The sequence below is a fragment of the Piliocolobus tephrosceles genome, chromosome 8 (assembly GCF_002776525.5).
Source record: "Piliocolobus tephrosceles isolate RC106 chromosome 8, ASM277652v3, whole genome shotgun sequence".
NCBI classification, from domain to species: domain Eukaryota; kingdom Metazoa; phylum Chordata; class Mammalia; order Primates; family Cercopithecidae; genus Piliocolobus; species Piliocolobus tephrosceles.
The window spans coordinates 145,506,259-145,524,743 of record NC_045441.1 but is presented as its reverse complement, the minus strand read 5'-3'; the positions used below and the strand labels follow the sequence as shown (position 1 = coordinate 145,524,743).

At 40.4% G+C, this 18,485-nt stretch overlaps 1 protein-coding gene and 1 pseudogene across 2 annotated transcripts in view; both read right to left on the bottom strand.

Moving 5' to 3' along the window:
• The window catches only part of UBE3C (ubiquitin protein ligase E3C), a 139,620-nt gene that overhangs the window by 80,943 nt on the left and 40,192 nt on the right, over positions 1–18,485 (bottom strand). For both annotated transcript variants that reach the window (XM_023225329.3, XM_023225330.3), the window contains exons 6-10: positions 16,678–16,835; positions 13,255–13,408; positions 12,600–12,820; positions 10,900–11,051; positions 7,888–8,075 (exon numbers count right to left, since the gene is read on the bottom strand). In XM_023225329.3, coding sequence (XP_023081097.1) covers positions 7,888–8,075; positions 10,900–11,051; positions 12,600–12,820; positions 13,255–13,408; positions 16,678–16,835 — 873 coding nt within the window. The remainder of the gene's footprint in view (positions 1–7,887; positions 8,076–10,899; positions 11,052–12,599; positions 12,821–13,254; positions 13,409–16,677; positions 16,836–18,485) is intronic.
• LOC111551445 lies at positions 1,938–6,851 on the bottom strand (annotated as a pseudogene).

The following is an 18,485-nucleotide window of genomic DNA, read 5'->3' as shown; positions in this document are numbered from 1 at the left end:
AACTACAGGACACAATTGAGCTTAGCTTTTTGCCACTATGTAACAAGGACCCCTTTCCTCCAGTTTTCCAATAACATATTCCTCATTTTCTACCAACTGTCTATTCATGATGATTTCGAGATTCTACAGCAATCGAGGTATTCTCTATGATACTTTCTTCCTTCAAGGCCTCCCTAGCATTAACATTCCACATTTCTACTAACAGTCTGTTTAAGGCAATTCAGCTTCTTTCTGGCATGCTCCTCAGACTTCTTCCAGCCTCCACCTACTGCCCAAGTACAGAGCCACTTTTCCATTTTTAGGTATTTGTTACAGCAGCACCCCAAGTACCTAGAAGTCTCTGATGCCTACTTCGCTGCCAGATGACTTGAATATACTACTAGATTTGGAATTCACCCTTCTCCAGGGTCACTGCTTATTTCAAAGAGGTGAATTTACCTGTGCTAGGGTTTTCATACTGGGAGTGCTACCAGAACTACCACAGGACGAACGTGGTGAGCCCACCACTGCAGAGTTTTCTCAGCACCATAATTTAGAGGAATTCTTCTCAAAACAAGCCCTATTCCTTTTTCACTTACTAAAAATAACCTGGATAATGTATATCAGCCAGCTCCATTTCAAAAAGATTACCAGGGTAAAACAACTTTTTCATGGGTCAAAATCATCTTGAACATTGTAAATCAAAGGGCACTGTCCTGTTTTGGATTAACAAAACAGGAAAAACAACCAAACCTTGTAAAATTATTTGAAATTTTCTTGTTTTTATCATTTCAGTGCCTATAGATGCACATACAAAAACAACTGCCAGTTTTGTATATAATAGTCTTCCAAAACAGAGATTTACATTAGGAGAGAATTAAACATCCAGGAAGGATGAATAGTATTTCATGTGTGCTATGTAGTGTTTTGCTTCATTGAGAGTCATTTTCATGAATTATTTTTACTACTGTAGTCATCTTACATTTATAATCATCTCAAAAAAGACGTCACAATGAACAGACAACCATGTGCGAGGTCAGTCATTTTGCATGATGTACGTAATCAAAAAGTTTGAAATGTCTGTTTACTAATGAAGAATGTTTTCACTGAAAAAAACATACAAAAAAAAAAAAAACAACGACAAATCTCTGACGGTTATTTAATTTGGGGCTCTACTTCTAAAATGTAAAGAAGTGATACTCTCTCACATAGTGGGATGGATTAAAAATTACTCATTAAGCTTTATTTAGCTGTAACAATCCCATGAGTTAATCAGTAAGCCGGGTCATAAATTCAGGCCAGTTTTCCATGGGGACTCTCTTGAGTTATGAAGGAGAACACAATGGAAGACACTGGCTCCTACACAAGGAGTCAAGGCCACCACAGCACGGCATCCTCTGAGAATTCCCGGCTAAGTCCAGGTGCCACAGGTAAAAGAAACACTGAGGCACCCAATGATCTAACTCTTACAGCACACAACGACAAACACAATAATTTGTGTTTTTCTGCTGAAATTTTTCTTTAAAAAAAAGTATTACTGGATACTTCTAATGCCATAAAAAGCAATAAAACAGACAAATAATAATTTGCATCAGATAATGCAAGATTAAAAATAAATTCCAGGCCAGGCGCCGTGGCTCAAGCCTGTAATCCCAGCACTTTGGGAGGCCGAGACGGGCGGATCACGAGGTCAGGAGATTGAGAACATCCTGGCTAACATGGTGAAACCCCGTCTCTACTAAAAAATACAAAAAACTAGCTGGGCGAGGTGGCGGGTGCCTGTAGTCCCAGCTACTCGGGAGGCTGAGGCAGGAGAATGGCATGAACCCGGGAGGCAGAGCTTGCGGTGAGCTGAGATTTGACCACTGCACTCCAGCCTGGGCGACAGAGCAAGACTCCATCTCAAAAAATAATAATAATAATAAATAAATAAATAAAAATAAATTCCAAATGTCCTTACTAATAAAAATTTTAAGGTATATTTCTTATGGAGACAAGTCGCTAAAAAATTGTTCTTCACAAACTAGTAGCTAAGAATAGAAGATAAGCTTTAGACAGTCAGATGTGTTAACATTCCAGTACTAAAACCACAACCAATTTAAACAGTCCCCTTTTTACTGGTAATTAATTTTAATTAAAAGATTTACAGATTCAAAAAATATACTTTCCCTTGTGCGACAGTTTAAAATGGGGGAAAGTGGCATTCATTACCTCAAATGTCTTCTTTGAAAATCCCTTCTCTCTCCTTTTTTTTTTTTTAAGTTTATGTCTTTTATTAACTCCACACAGTTACTTGTCTTCTGGTTTGTTGAAGCAGTAGTCAGACAACATTTGCCACAATAATGTCCGTCAAAGTGACCTGCCATAAACACCCTAGCACCACACTCATCAGATGGGCACTCTCGACTAAGACAGCTCATTTTGCCATTCTCATCCACCTTCTAATACTTCAGGACAGCCAGCTTCACCTTCTTTCTCTTGTGCTTCTTCCTCTTGGGAGTGGGGTAAGACTCCTTCCTTTTCTTAGCACCACCAGGAAGTCTCAACACAAGATGAAGAGTGGGAAGAGTGGGCTCCTTTTGAATGCTGCAGTCAGACAGTGCGTCCATCTTCCAGTTGCTTGCCAGCAAAGATCAGTCTCTGCTCATCAGGAGGAATTCCTTGCTTATCCTGGATCTTGGCCTTTACATTTTCTACCGTATCCACGGGTTCGACCTCGAGGGTGATGGTCTTCCCCGTAAGGATTTTATGAAAATCTGCGTTTTGGTGGCGGCTCCACCGCAGATGGCAGATGGAAACGGAAGCTCCTTCTCTTTCTGTTTCTTAACGAGTGTAAAAGAAAACTTCAAAAACGTGGTAGGGATTTAGAATGGCTTTGGTGGAATATGCTTCTTTCAAGTTGACTCATATTTCCTGTGAAACAACTATCATTCACAAATGTTCTGAAAATTATTAGAAGATTCAGAACTATGAATTATACTGCTAAAGTTGATGAAGGTAAGTCTATTTTATTTATTTGATGTGTCTAACAATAGCTAATGGAAATTAGTTTATAATCTATATAGGATTTCACAATAGATTTAATGTTAAGATCACTATGTGTTGAAATGTTTAAAAGCTCATCAATGTTATTTGAACTTCATGAAAGAGAATACAAATTTTTAACATGAATCATCAATAGCTTATTAATTTTATTGATTATAATGAAAATATCACTGATAATAAAAGCAACTATGAAATTATAGGCAAAATTTATTTCTCTCTCCAGGTACATCCTTAATATTTTTTCTAAAATATTATAAAAACTTGTTTACAAATACATATATATGTATATACATATTTAATTATACATATACAATGAAAAACAAATCTGTATTCTTCTGCACTGAAGTCATCTGTGTAATCATTTTATCCCCAACGATTGAAGTATGAGATAAGAAGTTATAAATCTCTCAGAGATAAAGAGCATTCATCACCACCACACACACCACAGTTCTTGGAAAACACATGGCAAAGAACTGGTTAGAAAGCACATGGGGGGCCGGAAGCAGTGACTCCAACCTGCAATCGCAGCACTCTGCGAGGCTGAGGGCTGAGACACGCAGATCACTTGGGTCGAGGTGTTCGAGACCAGCCTAGGCAACACGGCAAAACTCCATTTCTACAAAAATTACAAAAAATTAGCCAGGTGTGGTGGCACGCCTATAGTCCCAGCTACTCAAGGGTGCTGAGGCAGGAGGATCACCTGAGCCCGGGAGGCGGAGGTTTCAGTGAGCCGAGATCACGCCACTGCACTCTAGCCTGGGTGACAAAGTGAGACCTTGTCTCAAAAAACAAAAACAAAAATAAAGACAAAACCAATAAACACCACACACACACACACACACACATGCGCGGACAGAAAAGCAGCACTGTACTTCGAGGCACACCACTGTTTATCTAAATGACAATGATTAATAAGACATAATTAAACTGCCTTACTGTATTAGTTTTTGGTGGAAAAATCAAGCATATGTTGAAATAAAACTAGAAGTGTCTTTATGATTTATCTATGAAACTGCGGGCAAATTATAACATTAACCTCTTTGATCCCTAAAACACTGTCTTCAAAATTCTACTTCAAAACTTTTAGATCAATGGGGTAAAAGAGCCAAGCCCCTGACAACATGCCAGCCCAGACATTAACGGGAAGAGACTGGCATATGTAAAAGGAAAGGGGCATGAAACACCATGGAGGCACAAAAAAGCGCAATGGGATCAAGAAAATGCAATATATGCCTTTTTGCCTCATTTATGGTTGGAGAAAAAGTATTTTGTGCTAGAAATAAAGTTGAGAGGTAAATAAATGCTTGATAACAAGGGGATACTGCAAAAATCAATAATCTAAGGAATGTGATTATTTTCCTAAAAGCAAAGGGAGTCTACACTGCTCAAGAGAATGCAATAATCAAGGTTATATTTTCCACAAGTCAGACTGGCAAATCACGACATAGAGAATACAGCTCTCAAGCACCACGGTGGGAATACCAAGCCAAAACCCTGGGCAGCACTGTCCACCGGCACCTTCTGTGAGGGTGGGTGTTTTCTAATCTGTGCTGTCCGATAAGGCAGCCCCTGGCTACATGTGGCTACTGGGCACTTGAAATGTGGCTTGGGTAGCCGAGGATCTGAGTCTTGTGCTTCTATTTAATTTACTTTAAAACACACGTCACTGGTGGCTACCATGCAGGACACTGTAGCTTCAGGTTGCAGATACAGACAACCAAGTAGATGACGAGCCTATTCCCCAAAATAGGGACAGAAAAAGGAGGCTCTTAAGAGGGAGAGATGTTAGACTCAACTTCAGACCCTGCGAGGGGACAGAAGAGAGGTCCCTGGGGACATCTCCTATTAAGCAGGTGCACTTGTGTCTGGAGCTCCAGAAAGTTACTTAAACTAAAGACACAAATGTGAGAGTCACTAGAATGTAGCTGAAGCCACTTGTATGAAAGAGATTGCCCAGAGGACCAAATAAAGAACTAAAAAACTAGGCTGGGCGCAGGGGCTCACGCCTGTAATCCCAGCACTTTAGGAAGCTGAGGTGGGCGATCACCTGAAGTCAGGAGTTCGAGACCAGCCTGGCCAACATGGTGAAACCCCATCTCTACTAAAAATACAAAAATTAGCTGGGCGTGGTGGTGGGTGTCTGTAATCCCAGCTATTCGGAAGGCTGAGGTAGGAGAATCGCTTGAACCCTGGAGGTGGAGGTTGCAGTGAGTCGAGATCGCACCATTGCACTCCAGCCTGGGTGACAAGGCATGATTCTGCCGCAAACAAATGACCCTAAAAAACTGAATACGGAAAGAAGTTTAGGAAACAGTGAAAAAGAGGGGAAAAAAGAACCCACAAAAGAACCTGAGAAGCCCAAGTAAAGAAGAAATCACGTGAATATGGTGTCTATGAAAGAAGCGGGTGAAAGAGGGTAAGGAAAAGGAAGGACAAGGAATGTCAAATACACACAAAGGCCAGGAATGCCCTGGGGCTGAGTGGTCACCGCAGGCTTCATCTAAGTAGGGGCACAAATGCAGTCAATGAAACACTGAAACAGTACCCACTAAAAATCCCAAGTATGCCAGGATGAAAGTCAAACACTTTTCTAACAGGCTGTCTTTGGTAGCCTACTTTCTTATTTTAGTTGTCTAACACTGGAGTAGAGCCTTTATTTTTTGCCCCCTTACAGTACAGCCAGTGAATATTTACTCATATTTTAAAATAGCGGATATTAAAAACGTTACATCCAAATTTCCACGTCCAATAATATATCTAAAATTTCCTCTCACAAAAGGAGCTGGCAATTCTTTTATTACTTAACCAATTTTAAAATATTAAGTCATTCACCTAATCCAAAACTCAAAGTGATATAAAAATAGTGCACTCAGAAGAGCACGTCTGCTCCAGCCCCAGCTTCCTCGGCATACTCAGACACAAGTGTTCACTTTTATGAGTTTCTTGTATGTGCTTCCAAGTTTCTTTATGCATTTATGAATATATATTCTTATTTTTTCCATCCTTCTTACAGGAAAAGCTGGTTCTTCTATATACTGTCCTGTGTCTTCCCTGTTTTCATGTATGCATCTGTCTCGGAAATCTTTCCATGTCAGGGTACAAAGGTCTCCACATTCATTTGTACACCCTGACAATCAGTGTTAAACAGAAATTAAATGGCAAATCCTAACTCTGAAAATAAAAGGGACTAACATTAATCAGTGAGGGCTCGAGAATGAGTTATGAGCCTGGGAACATACTAATCTTTTAAATACTGTTTTAAAAAAATCAAAATTGAAAGCAGTTAAAATCTGTAACAGTCAAAGTAAGCCTATTTGCTCTCTCTAAATACAAGAACCTAATATGTTTAAGCCATAAATAAAATTCCTAGAGTAGTTTCTTAGAGGAAATAGGTGCTGTACTCATAAAATCAAGCCTACACAGAAAGTTCCTTCACCCATTAAACACCTTTTGGAAGCAGTTCTCTAGTAAACCTCAGACCAGGGCAGTGATGCATTTCAATCCAGCAATTACTATCCACAGCAATGGGCTGTCTGCTACAATAAAAGCAAGTGTCCTGGTTCAGCTGCTACGATCCTCAGATCTCACATCCTGCTCTCATGCAATTAGCCCGCAAAGAGCTAATGACCTAATCTAGGAGCCACAGTTTCACTGACATCCACTTCCTCCGATGGTAATAAACACCAGTGAGTGAAGACAGCACCTCATTAGTTGGCTACATTAGTGTTTACAAGGCCATTTCAACCGATGGGTTCCTTACTTACAGTTCATTTCAAAGAATGCTTTCCTAACCAACCGAAATCACTCTTCATATGATGGGATGGCATTTTGTAACAAAGAGAATTCTGTAGGGTAACATGAATTAATGTCAGACCTGCTTACTCACTGACAGCTTTTGCCTGTGCAACATCAGTCCCTTGGGTCCTAGCAGAACTACTACATATATTTTACACTGTATCCAATTGAGCATTTTTCTGTTAAATTCTCAAGAAACCACTAACATCACTCAAAATGGAGGGAAAGAAAACCGTTTAAGATTACTGTCACAATTTTCTAAGCATAAATTGGCCACATTTTTAACTTGCATGTTTTGTTTTGTCTGAACCAAAAGTTTATTTCAAAGGCTGAAAAGCAAAAATTTATTTTTAGGGATAAATTGTCAAGGACAATCTAATTAAAAGGGTACTATGAAGGCTGGGTGTGGTGGCTCATGCCTGTAATCCCAGCACTTTGGGAGGCTGAGGCAGAAAGACTGCTTGAGCCCTGGAGTTTGAGACAGCCTGGTAAACATAGTGAGGCCCTGTCTCTACAAAAAATAAAAAAAATTAGCCAGGTGTGGTGATGCACGCCTATGGTCCCAGCTACTCAGGAGACTGGGGTGAAAGGATCGCTTGAGCCCAGGAAGTGAAGGCTGCAGTGAGATATTATCACACCACTGCACTCTGGGTAACAGAGTGAGATGCTGTCTGAAGAAAAACAAAACAAAACAAAACAAAAAATACCTCACAAAACACGAGTACTACGAAAAAAAGCCTAAAAAGATATGTAACACAGTGGTTCACTAATGCAGGTATGAGTCCAACCTTTCAAATGGGCGAATAAACTCACATTCGTAAGGTACGACAGAAAATATTACACATAGGGTACTTCAGAGCCTCACAGGCCAGGAAAAGGTCTCAGTATTTGTTGGTTTGGAAAAGAAAAGCACGAACGATATTTTATGAAACGCTTGGACAGCAGAATATCCTACATCAAAGCTCTACCAGAAAAGAGCAGATGAAACTTAAGAGGAGAGCAATTCCCAGGGAGGAAGGTACGTTCTCTGGCTGGCGCCCCCTGGCACAGACACCCACGGATACTTGCCTGACTTTGGGCACCATCATGCGGTGCTGTACCATCAGCGTGTGGCAGACGGAGGCCATGGTGGTGAAGACCTCCTCGCTTGCAGAGTCCCTCCACACCAGGTTGAGCAGGGTGTTGGTCTGCTGCTTTGTGTCCAGCTTCTTCAGACATTCCTCTGTTATGTACGATACTGACAGTCTGCCGTCCTCCTAGAACATACCAGAACAACCAGTCTCCATAAATGTGCTCAACTGGAACGTCCTCTACACTACAAACGTATACGAAATCACATTCTTCTTCAGGCAAAGAAAGATAGGCATCATCTCAAAATTATCCACATCACAATAAACTTGGTGTGAAATCCTCTAGGGATCCAGTCAACGGTAGCATCCATTTTGCCTAACACAGTAACAAACTGTGAATACCGGTTTTTACCCATGATAACAGTAGCTTCAGTATTTACATTTCAAAAAAACTTCATTTCCTATTTTTTTTTAGAGCAAGTTGTACTAAGACAAGCAGACACAGTGAAACTATTATCATCTGATGGCATTTTCATTTTAATTTGAGATCACCGTTTAAGCAAAATAAGTGAGAGTATTAAATTTAAAAAAAATTCTTTTTTTTGAGACAGTCTTGCTCTGTTACTCACACCGGACTGAATGGCACAATCTCGGCTACTGCAACCTCTACCTCCCGGATTCAAGCAATTCTCCCACCTCAGCTTCCCAAGTAGCTGGGACTCGCCTGCCTCCACACCCAGCTAATTTTTGTATTTTTAGCAGAGACAGGGTTTCACCATGTTGGTCAGGCTGGTCTTGAACTCCTAACCTCAAGTGATCCAGCCGCCTCAGCCTTCCAAAGTGCTGAGATTACAGGTATGAGCCACTGCTCCCAGCCTATTAAAGAACTTTTTAAAATCAAAGGCTATACAAAAGAAATCTATTTTATATCTTAATCTCTCCAGAAGATTTGATTCGCTGAACAAAACCCAAGCCAATCTATGCAATTTACTCATTTGGGGCAGTAACCAAAGATATATACTTTTTTCATATATATGTGTACATATGAATATATATATGAATGTGAATATACACATAACATTGGGTATTGCTGACTGTACTGTTTGGAAACTTGGATGAATACAATTTATGTAATTTATAATAACTTACCAAACATTGCTTTATAGATAAAAGCAGTAAATTCATCTGTCAAACATGAATCTTTAACATAAAGCCTAATAAAAGGTATGTCAGAATGAGAGAGTAATCCTAGCACTACTATTTTTGTAGTGTACAATTTTAAAATAAATTATACATAAGCTACAAGTGAACAGATTATACAGAAACCTAAAGGCAAAAGAATTTATCAAGGGAGAACTCTGACCTTGGAAAAATCTCATACGATCACATTAGGTTTTATATAATTAAGTGCCGTGGGAAAGAAAAGGCAACACAGAAACATACACGTAAGAGACCTGGCAAAGAAAGAATGACTTGGAGTGAACCCTACGAGTGCCTGGTTCAAAATGGGGTCTTTAGTTCTCAGCCCAAATGTGGACAATACCCAAGGCAAAGGAAGAATGAAGAGAATAAACTAAAAAAGGAAATTAAAGTATAAAGCTATATAATACACAGACCTTAAAACCCTTAAAAAAGAATATAAAGTAGAGTAAAATTTTCTACAGTTGTAAATAATTTTAAAAATCAAGAAACTGATCCCACTTCTTAAATGTTCGAAGTGTAAGCACAAGCAAGAGAGCCTGCAGGTTCTTTCCTGGTCCTCATGCTCTGCCTTCGCCGTGTTCGCACACCCACAGCGAGGAAAAACTCTGCCCTCTCTTGCTGAGAAAGCCCACAGCCTCATCTTCACATGAATACAAAATACACTGTGTACAAATAAGGGTTTAACTTCACAAATTCTACGGAAGGTAACTATTTAATAACTTTCTTCCAAAAACAAAAATTTTATCTACATTACATCTACAGAACCCACTTTTTATAACCATACAAAAAAAAAAAAAAACGAATACTTATTGGTGTACGGTTTGGACAGATCCAACAGTTCCAGCATCCACTATCCACTATAAAAACGGCTTCACCCCTTTGTAATCAGCCTGCCCCTCAGCCATGAGCTCTGGCAGTGAATATTATCTGTTCCTTTCTTCATCTTTTTTTATTTAAAAAAAAAAAAAAAATCAAGCCCTGAGCTTACTTCTCAATCCTTTTCTTATTGCTGTGATCTCTTTCATTCGATGCTGGTGAAGCTCTTTGTCCAGGAAGGTGCGGCACTGCACTGACACACCCACTTCACAATATTTTAAAAATTTACTTCACCTGGAAGTAAAAATTTACTTCACCTGGAAGCCGAGACCCTCTCAAGTATATTTTGTGATTACACTTAGTAGTAATCAATATAAAACTCCTTAATGAAAAAATAACTTATGATAGCCATACCTCAAGCCATTTCAACTGCTTAAGACCAAAAAAAGTCATTGGCAGTTAAATTATTTAAGTAAAACACAAATTATATATGCATGTATATATAATTTTAAAGTTTTTTATTCCTTGAAAATATACTGTAAACCCAATAATAAGGAAGAAAAGAGGTAAGAACTTTAAAGTAATTTTTAAATAAACAACATTTATCCTCTATAAAATTAGCAGGAATTAATGGAAGACACTACCCGGTGTTCACAGGATAGGGTAAAAAGGAACTTTTTGACCCAACAATTTCACTTCTAGAAAATATTTCCTAATAACTAAGTTAACATACAGTATAATCCTATTTTGCCTAAAAAACCAAACACAAAGCTATGTGTCTCCATTTACACTTCCATAAACATACTAAGAAAGCGGTGGAAGAGACTGTTTCCAATCATCACAAACTGCGGCAAGGCGGCTGAAGGGGCTTCTCTGTAAAGGCTGCTTGAGGGTCTGACTCGTGTAACTGAAACTATAGGTGGACAGAGAGCTAGAAGATCCCATGGGGCCGCCTGCATCGCAGGCCTCAGATGCAGGGCACAGGGCTTACCGGGCTTGAGGGCTTGTCGGCTTCTTCACTCTCCTCCTCGGAGTCACTGGCTGAGTCGTGACAGCTCGCGCTGGCAGGAGAGACTGGTAACTGAGAGAGGAAGGTCTGCAGCACCCGCAAATACACCAGCAGCCCTTCCTCAGAGAGGGCCCCTTTGTAAAACAATCAGTTAAAACGTATTTTAGTTAAACATTATTTTTTAAAATGGAAAACGACGCCATTTTTCCTCAGATGCAGAGAGGCATTTCTGACCAGATCTTATTTTAAAAATTCTAACTGTGTTGTAATAGGAAACATATTTAGATTTTGTCCCCGTTCATGTCAGAAAGCACCTACAACTCTTGGAATTTCCTGAAAGGTGTCTCTTGTTATTCATAGCCAGCCCTTTGTGATCATACTTGAGTTTATGCACTGAAGTGACTTACGGTGAGGCCATCTAGGGGACTCAGAATGGGGCTTTTCACCGGAAAAACACAGTGATCAGAGGGTTGGAATGTTCAGCCCCACACACCAACTTCCAAGGTGCTGTCTGTGGGGAGGGACACTGGAGAAGCAGCACGATAAAACTCAACAGGAAGACACAATGAGCTGAACACAGGGAGGTGTTGAGAGCGTGGAATGCCTGGAGAAGGCAAGGAAGCTTGGCATTCCTGCACACCTCAGCTTCCCGAGTTCTGTGAGCTGTCCTAGTCAATTACCAAACCCAAGGAGCGGCTGAGGAGCCCCCATTTTTGCAGGTTGGTCACAAGTATAGGTGACAACCTACTACTTGTAATCGGCCTCTGAAGTGGGTGTAGTCTTGCAGGACTAAGCCCTCAGGTGATGCGATTTGACATTATCTCTGGGTGGACGGCATCAGAATTGAACTGAACTGTAGAATACCTACTTGGTGTCCACTGCAGAACTGCTTGGTGTGTGGGAAAAAAAAACACACCCACATTTCTGCTCACAGAATTTTTCAGTGTTGAGTGAGAGAGTAAGAAAAACAGTTTGGGCTGGGTGCAGTGGCTCAAGCCTGTAATCCCAGCACTTTGGAAGGCCGAGGTGGGCAGATAATGAGGTCAAGAGATTGAGACCATCCTGGCCAACATAGTGAAACCCCGTCTCTGCTAAAAATACAAAAATTAGCTGGGTGTGGTGACGCGCGCCTGTAGTCCCAGCTATTCAGGAGGCTGAGGCAGGAGAATCACTTGAACCCGGGAGGTGGAGGTTGCAGTGAGCTGAGATGGAGCCACTGCACTCCAGCCTGGCAACAGAGCGAGACTCCGTCTCCCCTCCACCTCCGCCCCACAAAGAGTTTGGTTTTCGGGTTTTCCTATATTTCTTTCATGAATAATTCATGCATGTATTTATGTTTTCAAACATACTACAGGAAGATGTTATTCTAGAAGAGGCACACTGGAAGTTTAGCAGAGGTAGGGAAACGGCCTGACTCACAGAAGAGCTTTTCCATTTGACTCCGTTAACTCTATTAAAATAATCTGTGTGGCCCCATAAGCCATCTACATATGTCAGTCTTTTCCACTGTATCTGGAAAGTCTCCCCAGGAATGCTGCCCATACCACAGCCCTTCAGCAAATACACGCTTCCAGGAGAGGCCCACCTTTCCACAACACCTGCCACCACATGGCCTGCTCTTGACTCATCTGCCAACGCTACCCATCTGTGTGTTCAGGTAGAAAAGATCTTGTATTTCATACCCAAATAATTTTCGCCAACAGTTAAAACGAAATAGAAAAGCCAGGGCGCTCCACCACTCTTTCTTGAACATCTACTCTCTATTAACAACAGTGCATTCAGAAAGGGCTCATAAGGGAAAACGGTCTGTGCATCTGCTAGCGCCGGAATGATGAAATGAAAAATCTGATCTGTGAAAGGTGCTGCCAGAAACTCCTCTGTGAAGGCTGTAAAAACTTGTTGCCTGAAAAAGAAAAATAGAAGCTTTTTATAAAATCAAATTAGACTGTCCACCCAAACCCTGATGAAAATACCCTTTCAAAATATCCTTCTAAAAAGATAAACTACTCTTCTAAATTAGCCAAGTTAACCATTTTAATATCAACTAGATCAACCTAAAGTAAACTTAATGTCTTCTCTATTAAGATAACTACCATGTTTTCGTTAATTTTTGAGTTACTTAGAAAAGCAGGAAAATAGCCATGTTATCAGAATCACAAATTTATATTAGGCTACAGGCCAGAAAGAAAAAGTACACTTTCCTATAAACTAAACCAACACTAATAAAGTAAAAATCTGACTTTTAAGTCTATATTGAAAATCACATCCTATGTAAAAGTTACAATCAGATACAGATCTTGTGAAATGACAAAATCAAGAAATCCATTCCAGTCTCACCTCGCACCTTCCGGACAGGAGTTGTAAATAAAGTGCAATGGTTTTAGAACATTCTCTAGCAAAATTTTTGCTATAGGAACTCGAGATAAATCAGAATATTCAATACTTGATGGAAGCTTGCTGTTAATCAACAAATAGAGAGACCTATAATACCCTACAAGGAAAAACACATATTTAAAATTTTTTATATTTTCTTGTAATAAGGGAAAAAACTTGCCAATTTTTAAATCCTTTTTACAATCTCTACAGGTCCAAACTTAAGTTAGTTCTTTAACATGTTAGTAAGGAAAACTAAATAAATATATAGGCAGCTGAAAGGCATATAAACCTCAAGTACCAGCAACTGTCAACTACAGCCAAGCTCATTTCACCTGTATACACTCATTTGGAAGGAAGTCTAAGATGTAATTATTTTAGTGTATCATTAAGAGACTATTTTTAAAACCATTATCACAGCTAAAATAAATGAAGAGGAGTTCCTTAATACCACAAATATCTAGTCAGTGTTCAAGTGTCCAATTGTCTCATGTTAGCAATTCTGTTTAACTAGTTTGCTTGCATCAGGAACTGAATAAGGACCAAATATTGTGATTTAATAATTTGTCCCTGATTTGTGCATTTTTTAAACACCATGTTGAACTCATCGAGTTGAACATATTGGTACGTTTCATTCCACTGTAGTCCCGACCTCACGCTGCTCCACCTGGGGCCCTGGGGTGGGCTTTAGGAGGCTCCTGAGCCCCAGGGTCACTGGTAGTCCTGCGTCCCACCCTGCAATCAGCCTTTTCTCCAGGAACTCTTAAGCTCCTTTTAGAGGAGATGGTGTACTTGGAGACCACAATCTGGGAACTGAAGAAGTTAACAGTTTAAAGGCAACTTATACGTAAACTGAAACAACTTTCAGAACCTCTTAAAATTTCCAGCCCATGCTTTTGATAGGAACTCTGGGTGGGGGGCAGTGAACATAAACTCTGGGTATCAAGAGTGATCCAAATAATATATTCTTTCAGAATCACTTACTCCATTTTTATAGAATAAGAACAACGTTCAAGTGCAATTCTTGAGTATCTCATCATATACAAGCATATTTGGCAGCACATTAAAAACAATCCATCTGCGTGGGCTGTTTTTGAAACAGGCCTACACAGCTTCACATTTGAGTGAAGATCACTAAACAACGCATACTCAGTACTTTATCATTAGACCCACTTTGTAACTACCCCGTCAAACGTCAAACGTAGTGTATACTGATAACTAGTGAAACTCAATATGAAAGCTTGAAAGCTCTTTTGCTATGAAACTAAAAAGATAAAAATCTGTAATCCCAGCACTTTGGGAGACTGAGAAGGGCGGATCATGAGGTCAGGAGATTGAGACCATCCTGGCTAACACGGTGAAACCCCATCTCTACTAAAACACAAAAAACTAGCCGGGCGAGGTGGCAGGTGCCTGTAGTCCCAGCTACTCAGGAGGCTGAGGCAGGAGAATGGCGTGAACCCGGAAGGCGGAGCTTGCAGTGAGCTGAGATCCAGCCACTGCACTCCAGCCTGGGCGGCAGAGCGAGACTCCGTCTCAAAAAAAAAAAAAAAGAATTTTAAAAAATACATCAAGACTTTAAAAAACTGACTAACGTAACTAACAATATAACATAACTAACAATGTAACGTAACTAACACTGCACATACTGAACAGACGGACAACATGACAAAGGTTCTGTCGCAAAGGTTAAAAAGCTTCACGGCACATAACGTGCAATAATACAAATAATTATACTATAATTTAAAAAGGCTAAAATTTTATAGACTGTTAGGAAGTAAAACAACTGCTGTACCAGAGAAGATGCTAGAAGCAGCAGTTTCTGTGTAAGATTTTAAAGCATTTCTTCTATTGGGACACATTTCAAATAATGCATATTTCTTAACTATCTTCCTTACAATTTTAGAAAACAAGTACAAATTCTTGAATGCTCAGTCTTGAAACGGTATATATGTCAACTAATACAATGAATCACTTTTAATTATTAGTTTTTTTTTTTTCTTTTTTTTTTTGAGACGGAGTCTCGCTCTGTCACCCAGGCTGGAGTGCTGTGGCCGAATCTCAGCTCACTGCAAGCTCCGCCTCCCGGGTTTATGCCATTCTCCTGCCTCAGCCTCCTGAGTTGCTGGGACTACAGGCGCCCGCCACCTCACCCGGCTAGTTTTTTGTATTTTTTAGTAGAGACGGGGTTTCACCGTGTTAGCCAGGATGGTCTCGATCTCCTGACCTCGTGATCCGCCCGTCCCAGCCTCCCAAAGTGCTGGGATTACAAGCTTGAGCCACCGTGCCCGGCCAATTATTAGTTTTTAAAAGATCAAATTCCACAACTTTCAGTTTACTTTTAATTAACTCAGAATACTGTTTCCCTAAGTTTTCAACAAACTACGGAGTCTAAAAAATAGTAATATGCCAAGCAGAAGGGTTGAAATAAATATGAATTTACTTTCTGTAGTTTTAACAGAGGACCATGTGGTCCACATTTCAAGTCTGCTAGATGTAACCTAGACTATGACTTCAAATGAACAAAAGCACAGCTACTTATAATTCTATCTGTAGCCATAGCTTTCTAGACCTCCCTTCACAACTAGTCTCGCACACATTTTTAATGCTGACAAATATTTCTCAAGTCCAGGAGTCCTGAAGTGCTTGCGTTTCTACCTATAAGGATGTTGGAACCGAAAGTTTGTTTTAGGATTTATACTGCTCATTTCATAAAAGCTTAAAAATCATGTTTATTTCATACCTTTTCTCCAAAAGGTGTCACTAATGTGTCCTCAAGGGTCTCAAAGACATAAGTTCATTATAGCTTCTACAATGTAGTCATTTTAGGAGCATTATCAATGTATTAAAACTTTAGCACTGAGTTAGAAAATTCAAACTAAATATCCTATTCTCTTCTACTGAACTAACGTGAGAGGACATCATTCTTGGAAGAAAAATCATTTAACAAAATTTACTTTTTCATAAGGCTCTTGGAGTGATGTTCAACTCATACATTGGTGGCACTACCTTTCCCATTCACTCAGAATGACCAGGAGGCGGTAAGAGCCCTTCCTGCTCAGGTGAAGGACCGGAAGCTGCACTGCAGACACAAATCTTGGATGACGGGACAACTGATGAAAGTATGCGTCAGTTTTGTTCATTTCCAAGCAAAAGAAAAAGGCAAAGAGAGTAGCATGTTTCTGAATTTTCAGAGTGGGTGGAGCCAAGGACAGATGCTGGAACCTGGGACTCTGGTAGGCACCTGTGGATGGAGCACAAGGCGTCTGGGACAGCAGTGCCGCTCTGACGCTGAGACTGAGTGCACAGGCTCACAGCAGCAGGCTGGCCTCTGCTTACTCCCCATCGTGAGGCTGAGCCACAGCTCTCACCCTGCCTGCCACTTACCATTGTGAATCATGTAGTGCAAAATCTGTTCAATCACTGACACCACATAGCTAGCATCTTGTAAAACAGGCAAGTAAGTATCCTCAGACGAAAATACTTCAAGCATTCTCATTGGAAGCGCAACATTCAAACTGTCATCGTTACAGTTTTGCAGCAACCTGTAAAAATGAAAGAAAGTATTCACATACTGCCTGAATGGCAAAATGTCACTAGTTTCCCCAAGTTACTCTCAGTGACAATGGTTAAGAAACTATTCCAGTACAAGATTATCTCTGAAAAAAGGGACATCTTACAGATAGACAGGGAAATATCCAACTAACATTCGGTCATTCAGACAGTTTTTAAAAGAATTCTCGTTAACTTGTCTGGCACTAAGTTCACAGACAAGAAAAATGGACAGTGGAGAAATGAACACGAAAAATTAAAGATTACAAAACACTGTAAGTATTATAATCCATGAATTGTACCAATAAGCTGCATTTAATTAAACTGAGATACGAATCTCTTTAACAGTGCATATCATCTCCTTAAAGATGCTTTTGAGACTTTCCATGCCTGCAATATCCCCCAAATAGAACAATGATATATTTCTGATCCTAAGTCAACTCCCATTTTGACTAAGGCTTCCCTTCTTACTATGAGAAGAACTGCAGGCAGAAGGGAAGGCTTAGTTATCCATTTAAAGAGGGCAGTACAATTAGTCTGGACCGGTCACACCAATCAAGACACAGAACACATCTGTCACCCACAAAAGTTTCTTCTTGGTTGTCTCTAGTCCATTCCTCCCTTTTTCTCCCCTACTCTAATCCTTTTTTCTATCAAAAACTTTGTCTAACACTGAACTTATTTTCAGATTTCTCCTGTTGTCTCCACAATGTATTTTATAGCTATTTTTCCTTTTTTTAAAAAAACAGCATCCATCTGATCACACATCACCTTTAATGAGGGACCCAGGAGGCTGTTTTGGTGCCTCACTGAAACTGACTTCTCTATGTGACAAAAGCATTCTGCCCTGCCAGGAGGCGAATAACGTGCAGGGCTCTGGGTGGGGTGTGTCTATGCGGCTCATCCACTTACTGCAGGCTGCCTTCTGTCTTGATAGAGCCGCAAAGCCCAGGACAGACAGGGGGTGATGACCCAGCGGGCAGGACACCCAGCAAGACCTTGTTTTGCTTTTGCCCTTTTCACAACTTTCTCCTCAGCACCACACTGGTGTCTCGCGAGGGGCGTAGGAGTGCAGGAGGAGTGCGGCTACACGTAACAAGCGGATAGCCACAAAGGGCGGGGGCGGGCAGTGAGAGCCTCTTGTCAACCTGGAAAGTCAGCAGCATGTGTGCTGATGATCCCATGTGAGAGAGAAACCCGATAATGCAACAGGGAAAAGTGCTGGGATGGTGCCTCGAGTGAGAGACACCACAGGATGGAGCTCCAGGGTTCTGGGGACAGCCTTGGATGGGAAAAGGATATCCATATTGTCAAGAGACAACCCACTAAAAAAAGTGAAAGATTTGAGCAGACTCTTGAAGAATAGCCATGTGAGTGACCAGTATGCTCCTGAAAAACACCCACCATCATTAGTAATCCAGGAAATACAAATTCCAATCACAATAAAATACAACTACACAGCCATCAGAACGGCTGGGTTTTGACAGATGTCAATACCAAGGGTTCAGGATACGGAGGAACTGCGCCTCTCGTATGCTGCTGTTCTAAGTTTGGTAGTTTCTTCTAAAGTGAAATATGTAACTACCATGTGACCCAGCGATTCCATGACTTCGGAAATGTTCAACAGCATTAAAAAATATGTA